Source organism: Dipteris shenzhenensis, chromosome 3 (genome assembly GCF_047967505.1).
Source record: "Dipteris shenzhenensis isolate YYH24624 ecotype China chromosome 3, Dip_SZ_1.0, whole genome shotgun sequence".
In the NCBI taxonomy this organism is placed as follows: Eukaryota; Viridiplantae; Streptophyta; class Polypodiopsida; order Gleicheniales; family Dipteridaceae; genus Dipteris; species Dipteris shenzhenensis.
The window spans coordinates 29967486-29980018 of NC_141598.1; the positions used below are offsets into that span (position 1 = coordinate 29967486).

General features: G+C 50.7%; 1 protein-coding gene across 4 annotated transcripts in view; it reads right to left on the bottom strand.

Annotated features, from left to right (window-relative positions):
* LOC147903638 (uncharacterized) overlaps positions 1–12533 on the bottom strand; it is a 143107-nt gene that overhangs the window by 71763 nt on the left and 58811 nt on the right. For all 4 annotated transcript variants that reach the window (XM_087372898.1, XM_087372900.1, XM_087372897.1 and 1 more), the window contains exons 7-8: positions 12442–12532; positions 12133–12293 (exon numbers count right to left, since the gene is read on the bottom strand). In XM_087372898.1, the coding sequence (XP_087229024.1) occupies positions 12133–12293; positions 12442–12532 (252 nt within the window). The remainder of the gene's footprint in view (positions 1–12132; positions 12294–12441; position 12533) is intronic.

The window sequence follows — 12533 nt, forward strand, 5'->3', positions numbered from 1 at the left end:
AGAGCATGATTAAAGAAGCACGAGCAGTACGAGCTGTCAATGCGAAATCTGTATGTAAATTTGTGTATGAGGATATCTACTGTAGATTTGGTGTGCCACTAGAGTTGCTTTATGATAGAGGTCCAGGTTTCAGGAGTGAACTGATAGATTTATTATGTGGAAAGCTAAAGATTAAACATAGATATGCAAGTCCCTATTATCCTAAATGTAATGGGATGAATTTAATGGTGTGTGTACTAATATCATGGGAAAGATCATGAGAACACATGAGAAGGAGTGGGACCTTGCTTTGCACTGGGCTTTATGGGCTTACAGAGTTGCAGTAAAAGATTGCACCCAGTTTTCACCATTTCATCTTGTTTACGGGAAAGAACCTCTATTACCCTTGGAAGTAGAAATTCCTGCATTACAGATGTTAATGAAGATAAACAAGGATTCAAATTCTACTTTCCAGTTATTGGATTTGCAGGAAGCACAACTAGACAGACAAAAGGCGGTGGAACATTATGCTTTAATTCAAGAGGAGAATCGGAAGAGAGCAAACAGGAAATTCAGGGATAAGAAAATCGAGGAGGGTGATCTAGTTTTGAGATACAACAGTAGTCTGGATTCTACCTTCAAGAAGAAATTTGTGACCAAATAGGATGGACCTTTTCGTGTGACAAAGAAATTCAAAAATGGCTCATATCAACTTGAGGATTTGGATGGTCAGCAGCATAAGAATAGAGTCAATGGCTTCAAACTAAAGAAATACTTTCATAGGATCATGAGTGTAGGCAGTTGTGGACCTACTGTGATGAAACCGGACAAGCCGGAAGACCTCATGGATGAGGATCTCTCTGAAGAAATGCAAATCTTATATACCCCTATCTGCAAGACATGAATGTCTGCAGACTTGGGGATGGGCAAAATGATAGGACAAAACCTGTATCAAGTTTTTGAGCACTGTATATAGCTGTAGGTAGGCATATAGTTGTACACATCTAGGGTAGGTGTGGGCTTTTGGCATTTGTGGATTTTCTTTCACAAGCATGATGGACTAATGTATAGTTTTTTGAGACAATAAAGTATGTTTTGTAGGGACTTCATGGGAAATGATGAAATGCAATGTCGTTGTACCAGACTTCCAAAGCAAGGGTGTCCAGTGTGTGGTCAAGTGAAATGTTTTTGGGGTCATGTAAATCAAGTCATGAAGGGTTTCTTTATTTTATTTTTCTGAGTCAATGTGCACTTGCATGCTACGGGAATTTGATATGTTTTGGTGCCCACGTCAAAGGGCTTTTCATTTGTGTGTACGGGGGTGCATGCAAGCTTTAATGTGCATGCTAATGTGTGTGGGAATTGTGTGACTAAAGGTCCAAAATGTGCATTTAATGTGCCTTGGGGGGATATTTGCATTTTTTAAATGGGAGTGGTAAAATGTCACTGATGAGGTGGCAAATTAGGATGAGGTGGCTGGACTGATTGGGAAGGCATCCTGCTCATGCAAAGGTGGCTACGTAGCAAGGAATGTAGAGCGTCTGGATTGCGATCGATCACGTGTAGAGAAATCCAGAATTTCTGAAGAAAAGAGGAAGCGATGCACGTAACTAGGAGTCTCGTAGATGAAAGCGCAAGACTAAGCACCCATCAAAAAAAGGCCTATGTACATGATGGGATGGGGATTTCTGACTGCATGCTTGGCACAAAGGGACTCCAAGTTTGGAAAGGATAAACTCGGGGTGCTCCGTTGCTACAGCTACGTGGTGAATTTAGATCGAATGGGGGAGAAGGGCTATTGTGGACGCTGTTGGTTGTCTTCACGTAAGGAAATTTGTGAGCTTGTGTGCGCTGAGAAGACCTTGGCGCTGGAGATCTCCAGAAATAGCGAGCTGTTTGTAGTTCGCTGAGCATGGCTACCACACAGGCAGGACGGTCGTTGTTTGCACGTGAGCTGATGCAGAGAATGCGTGGTCTGGGCTGAGATCATATAGAAAGGCTGTTTTTTTTTCCTGATTGAGGAAGCTACCTGGCTATGCGGGTGATGCTATACATGTGAGCTAAGCTCTCCGTGAGAAATGAAGATAGCAGGGCTATTGCTGGAAGTGTGTTCTGTCGGGTTGCTGCATGGTTGGTGATGATTCATGGATTAGGACAGCTTGAGGCATAGCTGTGTATCATTTTCTGCTAGCTGAAGGACTTTGGGCAACAGAGACTCCATGAACTCCGTATGCAAAGAGATAGAGGGACCAAGGAATTGCAGGCTAAGGCACAATGGAACGTGACCTTTCATCGATGATGGTTGTCCTAAGCGAGCTGGGTAGTGATAGAGAAGGAGAGGAGGTGGCGCTGTTGCAGCTTTGTGGGAGTTACAAGCTCTTGTCCTTGATGGAAGCTTAGGAGTGTGGGCTGTGGGTTTATAGTATTCTGAGGCTGACTGTTCTCTGAGTTTTGGGGGAAAGTTCAGTTCAGTTCTAAGTTTATCTGTTTCGGGCTGTGTAGTCACTATGCATCTACCTCTGACTTCGAGTCTCTACTCTCCCCTCTCCATATCCAACAAGTGACGAGGCTCAAGCTGCATCAAGCATCTTCATCTCTCTCCCTCTTTATCTCCATCAAGCACCTATATAACATGTTTGTACAAGTTTTAAAGCTTGTACAAGTACCTACTCCAAAACTCTAAAATCTCTGTCTTTTTTTTGGGTATCAAACGTACCATCGGACGTACACCTAAGATTTTTTTGTTCGTTTAGTACGTATTGAACGTGATCGTACATGTCAACTATGGGCCCGTCACTATGATGTGGCTGGACGAGAGATACGGAGACCATACACGACACGTGGGATGACCAGAGCATGCACGATTGAGGTTCGACCTATCTCAGCCCTCCTCAGAGGAGACCACCAAAGACGAGGCATTACTCTCGATGTAGCCCATCGGATACAGAGATCTAGGAGAGTGCGCCCCCCACCACCGCAGGAAACAGCCCGACAGACACAGATACATGAGCTCTTTGCATCACATCAGAGGACCACCAGGAAGCCGGGTTATATAGAGCCTCCACATGTACTTGGAGCTTTGGTTCTTAGCAGTTGACTGCTCCTGTGTTTTTTCCTACTATATTTTATACTAGCTTTTTGCACGTTTGAATTTAAGCATTTTAGCACTTAGTACTCAGCAAGGGCCTTAGTAAGCCCTTTGCTTCAGCCCACAGTGGCTTGTATGGGTTACATATATCTTGTGTATTGTCTTTGTACGCCGGACGGGAGGGAGAGGTACGGACAGGAGGGAGAGGTATGGGAGAGGGAGAGAGAGAGAGAGAAAGAAAGAAAGAAAGAAAGAAAGAAAGTTTATTAAAGTCTTCGGAAGACCGATGGGTCTATGAGACTGTGAAAAACTTGATACAATGAGCTGTGGTAGTGGAGCTACTAAACGAGCGTCCACACCAATGCAGAATGCAAAAAATGCAAAATGGTAGTACTAAATCCTAAGTACAACATAGTCATATCTCGATTGTATACATCAATCAATCTGAGCATCATCATCGACATCATCATAACCATCATCATCATCATCATCAGCAGTAGGACATCAGGATGGATGAGGCTGTGAAAGTGGAGGCATGAGGTCAGCAAGAGAGCGCTGTCGCCCCCCTAAGGGTGCCGTCCTGGTACGTCCTAAGAGAAAGAAAGTTTATTAAAGTGTGCTAAAGATCGATGGGTCTATGAGACCGAAGGAAAACCTGATATAATGAGCAAAAGGGTGGAGCTACTAAGCGAGCATCCTAACACATGCTAGAAAACTGTGTAGACATAGTCAGTGATATCATAGTACATGTCCATCATAATCATATACAACCATCTTGGCGTCATCATCCTCATGTGGAGACGTAGTCTTATCCAATACAATACAATAGACATACATAACATCAAGATACACCCAATGACGGATTAGGCAGTGTAGGCAAGAAGCTCGTGATGGATTGTTGTCTGCTATCTGGATGAGTAACCCGTCGTGCCCTCGTGGCCGCTACCCTCGATTCCTGACGAGTGCCACTGTAACCCCCGTTGCGGCCGCATCCCAAGTCTGGAAATAGAGGAGATGTCAGTGAGTGTAATCTGTGCGTCTGTCCTTTTTCGGGTGTGCCACATCTCGGTCTCAGGGTCTCTACCTCTCCTGCTAACCGTGGCTGGGCTCTCCCTGGAAGAACTCTGTGATTGTGCTCAGAAAAGAAAAGAAAGGTGTATTAACGTCTTCAGGAGACCTCATGGGTGCCGATTGTCAGGGACTTAGGCTCCCACTTTGGCTGGGTTATGCATGACACTTTCGCCGATGTGGTTACTACGGCAGGAGCCCCCCGAGTCCGTGTGGCTGTGGCAGACCCAACGACTCTCCCTGCAGTGATTGAGATCGTGACAGACGCTTGCAGCATTACCCATAGCATGGTAGTCACAGGACAGCCAGGCCAGTGCCTGAGGTGTCACGGCTTTGGGCACCTGGCTGCTATTTGCCCACGATTCTCCAGTTCCTCTCGGCCCCCCCCCCGCCCCCGCCCCCTCCCCCCCCCCTCCGGGCAGCCACGTCAGGAGGAGCAGAGGCAGCCGGAGTCTGGTCCAGAGATGGATGGCGGTTGGATTGAGGTCAGAAGGAAAAGAGGAAAGAATAAGAAGATTTCCGAAAAAGGTAAGGAGGCAGAGGTTACCCAACCTGCAGCAGCACCTCAGAGACCTGACAGGCAGCCGCCCCAGGGTCCTAGGAGAGCTTCTTCTTCGACGATAGCCCGCCCTCCACAGCCTCAGATCCCCCTCTCTTCCGCTCCCCAGCCCCCTTCCACTCAGTCCCAGCCCCTTCCCCAGTCGCACCCCCCTCCTCCCGACCCGCAGCATCAACCCCCGCCTCTTCCTCTTCAGTCCCCTCCTCTTCCTTCTCAGCCCCAGTCCCAGGTTCAGCCCCATCCCCCCCCCCCCGCCTCTCTCAGCTCTCCTACAGTGTCAGCTGTACCGATGGTTCCTCAGCCGCGGGCAGCCCCCACTCCCCCTCCTCCACCCCCCCCTCTAGTCGCCTCCGTGGAGTCTGAGCTGCCTACCCCCCAGCCACCTCCCCCTTCCCCTCCACAGGCAGGACACCCCGAATCTACACCACCCCTGGAGCAGTCTTCCCTGTCTGCTAGCCCCTCAGTTGCAGACTCTGGTGGGCCTCAGCTTTAGGAGAGAGAGCTTCCTCGTGACTTCTACAGATCTGGCCCCTGGGACTACTTGGATGTGGCCGACCTTGGGACCTTCCTTGCTTGTCTCGACATCAGCATCTTCCTGCTCCGTAAAGGGGCGGATGGGAAGATCGCAGCCTTGGCCCCGAGGATGGCCCTAGCTTTGCTTTCACATTCCTCAGCGATGGCACTGAGACTTGGACAGACGACACGGTCTGGGAGGCTCTCAGAGAGCAGACGCACGCTCAGGTTTGCTCCTGGATAGGCCCGTCGGGTGGACAGCTTCTCGAGACTCAGTGGTCCGAGGGTGACGTGCGCCTACGGTGGCGTTGTGCCGCCAAACGCTTCAGATTGATTGTGATCCTCAGGCCCCCTCTGTCGTGGCCCCTTCCTCAGGATGTCAGAGCCTGGACTCCTCAGAAACTCCGAGCCTTTTACGGGATGACTACTTCAGAGATCTCGAGTTGGCTCGAGAAAGCGTTTGTTCATGGCACTAAAGGCCTCACGCCTTTGCTAAAGGTTTTAAAGAACGGGAGGACGACCCCGCCTCCCCCTCCAAACCCTCTCATAAGCGTCAGCGCCTCCATTCCGAAATGTCAGCTTCTTCATCGACATCAGCCGCGAGCAGATAGCTGTTCGCAGCCTACCAGTCCTCACCATGAGCTTACACCTTGTCTCCTGGAATGTGAACGGGTTTCATTCTTCTGGCACCCATGGTCCTAGGAAGCTCATCTTGAGACAGGAACTTCAGCCAACAGTTATTGGTCGCTTGGATATACTTCTGCTCCAGGAGCACAAGCTTTCTTTGGCTCATTCCCGTAGCTGCGGGAAGATTCTCCCTGGACGCTCTCACACTTATTGGGAGCCCTCAATCGGCGCACAGGGGAGGAGTGGCGGTGTCTGTACTTCCGTGTGCGAGCTGTTAGCCCAGGGAGTTTTTGGTCATGGTACGTTGATCCCAGGCCGGGCACTTTGGGTAGGCCTAGAGTTGGAGGGTTCCAGAATAGGAATCCTCAACATCTATGCTCCCACAGACCTCCGATGCAGAGCCACTTTTTGGAGAACACTCACAGGGATTCTCCCAGACATGGATTCCTGGATTGTTGGAGGTGACTTCAACAATCTGGAGACCTTGGAGGACCAGCAGGGCAGAGGACCAGAGTTTACAGGTATGGCTCAGGCAGAGCAGTCCGCTTGGGACTCCTTTATCTTCGCGACAGGAGGTAGGGACAGCTGGAGAGACCCGTCCTTTCGCCGTTGGCACAGGAGCTTGGACTTCTCGTGGGGCTTCCGCAGGGAAGGAGGCAGACTCTTGGAGAGACTGGATAGATTTTATGTCAGTGATTGGGCCATCAGCAGAGGTGGTCAGACGGGTATAGTGCCAGGGACGACACTTTCCGACCACGCGCCTGTGCTCTTATCTTTAGACTCGGCAGCTCAGTCCCTCCCTCCCCGTTGGTGCCGGATTCCCGACTCCATCTTCTCGAGGGAGGACGTGCACAGCAGTATCGGTAGCCTTTGGGACAGAGATTAGGGCGAGTGCGTGGATCTGGTTGATTCGGTGGCACAGGCTTTGCAGGAGTCCAGCCAGATCTGCCAGCTCATAGCCCTTCAGGTTCGACAAGAGTGGTGGGGCAGAGAGAGCTCTTCGTAGGGACCTCGCTTCCATTCAGCGACTCCAGCAGGCAGCCCCGGGCTCGGAGGAGCCAGGCCCTTCGAGCTAGAGCCCTTCTTGAGGAGACTCTCCAGCGCCACTCAGAGTTTTCCTATCACGCCTCCGTCTCATTCTGGGCCCGGAAGGGCGACCGGATGTACAGGGAGTTCTTCAGGACGCATGGCCAGAGAGCAGCAGGGGATCAGCTACGGAGTCTTAGGACAGCAGAGGGGCACATGTTACCGATCCGGGTGAGGTCTTGGGGTTGGCTACCGACTTCTACAGGACTCTTTTCCAGCAGGAGCAGCTTGCCCCTCGCACTCGACGTTCCCGCGAGGAGGTGTGGAGGCATATTCCAGCCCTGGTTCAGCCCAGCATGCAGGCGACGTTGTTGGCACCGTTCACTACTAACGAGATGTTGGAGGCCTTGATGGCCATCGATGGGCAAAAATGCCCTGGCGAGGATGGGCTATCTCGCGCTTTCTTCACCTCCTTCTGGGATCAGATCCATCAGCCCCTACTAGCAGCCCTCCAGAGGATTTTCAGCAGCGGATATATGCCTGAGAGCCTCTCCTCGGGACTGATTTGCCTCATCCCGAAGGGAGGAGATCATCAGGAGATCCGTCAGTGGCGACCGATCACCCTCCTCACCACTGCCTACAAAATCCTTGCCAAGATGATCAGCGCCAGAGTTCGGCCTCTACTTCCTGACCTCATTCATGACACTCAGACAGGCTTTGTCCAGGATCGCAGTATCCTGGATAATGTCTTCACTTTCTCAGAGGCGGCGGAGTGGGCTCAGCACAGTGGGTCACATTTAGCCATCCTACTTCTCGACTTTGAGAAGGCCTACGATCGAGTGGACTGGTCCTTCCTGGAGGGTACGCTGGAGCGACTGGGGTTCCCAGCAGGATGGATTCAAGGTATTTCAGCGTTATACAAGACAGCTTCCAGCAGGGTCATTATCGGCGGCAGGATGGGAGAGCGATTTCGTTTGGAGAGATCAGTGCGTCAGGGTTGCCCCCTTGCTCCTTACCTGTTTCTATTCTTCGCCGAGGCCATGACATATTACCTTCGGGCGAGGTCGACCGGGATCCGGGGTGTTCGCCTTTCCATCAGGGAGGACACGGAGCTCCTGGATTCAGAGTATGCACATGACACAGCACTGTATGTTCAGGATGATGAGATGATGATGGAGAGGGTGAGGCTGGCCCTAGAGGTCTTCTGTTCGGCTGCCGGGGCGAAAATCAATTGGAACAAATCAGTTGGTTTTCTCACAAATCCCGGGGCATGCTCATAGTGGGGGAGGTTTTTGGGTTTCAGGTGGATCCCGCGGGGACAGACAGCTAGATATCTCGGCTTTCAGGTCGGCCTGGATATCACGCCAGCTCAGCAGTTTCTTCCAGTGCTAGATTCCATTCGACGGAAGCTGGCTTTCTGGAGCACTGCTAAGCTCTCTCTGGCAGGTCGTGCTCTTGTAGTCAACCAGGTTCTCCTAGCCACGGCATGGTATGTGGCCTCTTGTTGGTGTTTCTCGAGATCCAGCGTGGCATAGCTTAGGAGGTTGGTCCGGAATTTCCTGTGGTCTGGGGGGGACGGTCACAGAGATACCAGAGCCAGGGTTGCCTGGCAGACAATCATTCTTCCGCAAGCTGAGGGTGGCTTGGAGGTCATCGATCCTGAGCTTCAGAGTCAAGCCTTGCTGGGCAAGTTGGTTATCCGCGGTTTGACCCCAAGGGGGCAAACGTGGAAGATGCTACTTCAGCAGGGGGTCGGTTCTTGTGTCCCGCGCCGAGGTGGAGAGTGGCTATCGTCTCTCAGGTGGATCTTCACCTCTGCCCCGCTCACTCAGCCCCGCTCCCCACTCGTTTGTAGCCTTCTCATGGTTTGGAGGCGGCTCCGCCTCAGTCTCATACAGACTCCTCCTAGCTGTCAGGAGGAGATCGATCGCCAGCCGCTCATCTGGAACGATCAGGTCAGAGATGTCGAGGGCCTTCAGCTGGGGAAGAGATCACACATCAGGTGGGACGGTTGGATGCGGGAGCCAGCCCGGTCCCTTCGAGTTTAAAGGGACACGTACAGACACTTGGAGACCGCTGCTCTAGCAGTCGCAGCTGGAGGTGCCCGTGGAGCTCAGGCGAGATGCACGGAGTTAGACGGAGCGATTCCAGCCGGTTGGTTGGTTCCACCCGAGAGTCAGATCCTCATGCCTGGTGACGACCGTTGGCTGGGACAGTTCACCCCCCGTGGCATCCCACTGGTGGTTGCAGGTCGGATGGACAACACCTCTGTTTCCTTCTTCACGGTTATGGGGGACGGCCGACTCAGGAGAGAGGATGTGCTCATCGACCCCCTACTCCCATGGCAGAGGGTTCGGGTCGTAGGCCTTGTGGGGAAGGTTTGGCGGACCGATCCCAGCATAGAGCAGGATCAGTTGCAGTTATGGCGACTCTAGCTCTGGGAGAGGCGGGCCTTGTCAGAGCTTGATTGGGACCCAGGAGAGTGGAGATGGCCAGAGATTGTGACAGGTCAGGGGCCGACCTCTTTCTTCGCCTACAGCACGACATTGGGCAGGAGAGTTCTCGGGAGGATACAGAGCCGCCCACCCACCCAGCGGCCCAGTTGGTATGCTCAGGGTATCTCCAGGCTATTTTTGCAGGCCTTCTGGAAGGCCTTGTGGGAGAGCTGGCGGCCGCGGAAGATATCCTACTTCCTTTGGCTTCTCGCTCATAAAGGTCTTCCAGTGGGGAGCTGGTTGCGGCAGGTTGGTCAGGATGGACGTTGTCAGATCTGTCATGAGGACGAGGAGTCACCAAAACACTGCCTGTGGAGCTGCACTCGCGCCCAGGAAGTGTGGAGGTGGACATTCGGGATTCTTACTCGCGCAGCACCGGAGTTGGGCTTGATCACTTGGGGCGCGTTCTGCTGGTGCAGCACCGCACCTGGCTTTCATCAGTTGTTGGAGGCATGTCCGCAGGACCCCACGTTCCTTATCACACAAGGGACTTGGGAGCCGCTCGAGAGCATTCCGCCGCACCTGACAGAGGCTGACACAGGATCTCAGGAGAGGCAACCAGTCTGGGAGATTATTAGCAACATCGTAGGATGGCACATTTGGACCTCGCGCTACGCGCAGATCCTCGGTGGTACCTCCCTTTCGACTGCCCAGGTCATGGCCGACATCTGGAGTGAGATTATACACACCCTCAGAGGCCAGTGGGACCAGATACAGGGAGACTCCTGGGCTGGCCGGGAGAAGCGGAGACGTTTCCTCCGTGACTGGGACACACAGGGCCTCTTCTTCGAGCATACCTCGCAGGGCCTTCAGTGGCGCTATTCACCACCTCCTTGGCTGTTCATTCACACTCGCCTCCGTGAGAGAGAGCTTTACTTTTTTGTTTCCTTTTTGGGCTGCGTCTGATTTGTGAACGCAGACCCGTCAGTTGCAAAGCTGACCTCATGTATCTTGTTTTCGAAGTAATATAATCAGCACTGTTTTTTCGGCAAAAAAAGAGTGTGTGTGCCTATCCTATAAAGGCATTGTACTTTCTCATGTCAAATCATCAAGCCTCAAGCCTTTCTTGATCATGTAAGTACTTTGCTTGGTTGTACATTTCTTTCTAGCATTATTTCAGTTCCATTATGTTTTCCTAGTCTTGCTTTTCTACTTTCCTTTCCATTCCATGTCTTGCATCTTCAATCAGCCCAATCCAGCCCTAGATAATTGCACCCAGCTTCTCCAGTCCAATATGGCCTAATCCCCCCCTTTTATCATCCCCATCGCAAGACCTTACCAAGCGCTCATGCAATCGCATCATCCATCGACCTCATCGAATCTCCTACGTTAGGTACCTTCCTCAAACAACTGGCTGATAAACGATTTCCAGATTCTCATACAATAATCCAACATCGAATTCCTTCTCCTAAAGGCAAACCCCCGGGGAATCTCAAATAGCCAAAGAAATCCAGCGATTTCACTAGTTACCAGCACATAACAACCAACCCAATATATTCGTCTTGAACAGAAAGGAGAATCTCAAAATCCTACACAAATATGAGAATTGTACCTAGAAATCTCTTGCGCTACTTTACCTCTCTACCAGTCGTGAAAGGGCGGCTCTGATACCAAATGACACGACCCCGTAGGATCTAACCCTAACATTGAAGTGGAATCTCGTCCTCAATCCACCCAAAATCAAAGTGTAGGTGCCTCGATCCACCCGACCACCCCCGAGCACATGGGCTACAACTCGACTCATCCATAGGCCGGTATCTAACCCAAGCGTTCCATACCACCTAATCCCGTCTAGAGGACCCTCAATACACCACCTATGATCCGCCATGTAGATGGCCAAAGTCTCGGCCTGGGTCAAGCCCCATCCATTAGTTGAGGAGTGCTGAATTGACCTACACAATAGCACTGGCCCTCCCTCTATATAGAAGGAAACCCACTATAGATAGCATGATGCTATGAATGGCTCCCTCTATATAAAGCGAGCACTATATATGAAGTATATAGCAATCTCAACTAAAAATAGCCATCCAGCCCTACGCTATCCCGTAACCCACGTTCACTTGATATCCAACCCTAGGTACACCATGCACATGACACCTAAGGACACAACCCATTAGAGTGACGGTGGCATTTGTCTGACAGAGAGCTAATGCAAGGTGGCCACAAAGTACCACACACGTGGATCGACAGCAGCGCTCTATCACAGGTTTTATCTCTTATCGACGCTAGCCTCCACCGGCGCCACCATCTGCTGAGATCTTATGCATTCTCAACTGGCCAATGGATCTGGTCCCTCAGACAGCATACAAAGGACTATCACATTGACGCCACATTGTATATCTATCTTTTTTTCAATGGGGTTTTTTTAGATATTTGTATTCGTGGGCATGGATGCCCGCTATATGACTCCACCCGTATAGGTTTTTCTCATTGTATGTTGTTTTCCAGTCTCATAGGCCCCTCGGTCTTTCAAAGACTTCAAAAAGTTTCTCTCTCTCTCTCTCTCTCTCACACACACACACACAAAAGTCACAAAAAAGCGTGTTTCAGGAGTGAGCAAACCCCAACACATTTCAAGCAAGAAAATGTTTGACCGAAACTTGGCAAAACATGTGTACAATATGGCTTTTCGTACAGAAAATCATTTTTCTTCAAAGACAAACAATGTATATAATAAGAGCAGGGATGCAAAACTGTTTGAAATCCTGCAATTCACAAAGGTGAGCATTGAACCTCAAAACAGCTAACAAGATTGAGGTGTTCTGGAGATAACTCACTTCTTTTGATCAAAAATAACAGCACACCGCTCAGCTCCTCCAGTGCCAACAAATCCATTGGAAGAGCTGCACACAGCATACAGTGGTTCCAATGATGAAGAACCCAATATTCGTTGCATACAGCCACCGTTCGCGCTAGCTCTCAGATCCCAGATGCTCAGCTGCACCACAATTTATGATGGACATTGAAAATTTAGCTAGCTATTGATAGAGGATTTGCAAAAAGAACGTATAATTAGAACCTGTATGCAGAAGGCAAATAAGCTGCACAAGATGAGATCTAACTTATTTCCTTGCGCATTTCACAACCTGAGAACCTTCAGTGATGGCTAATATTGGTGAGGTGATATGTCCATGAGTGGGTCCATCCAGAAACGTCAAAGAAGTAGGATGCTGTAGCC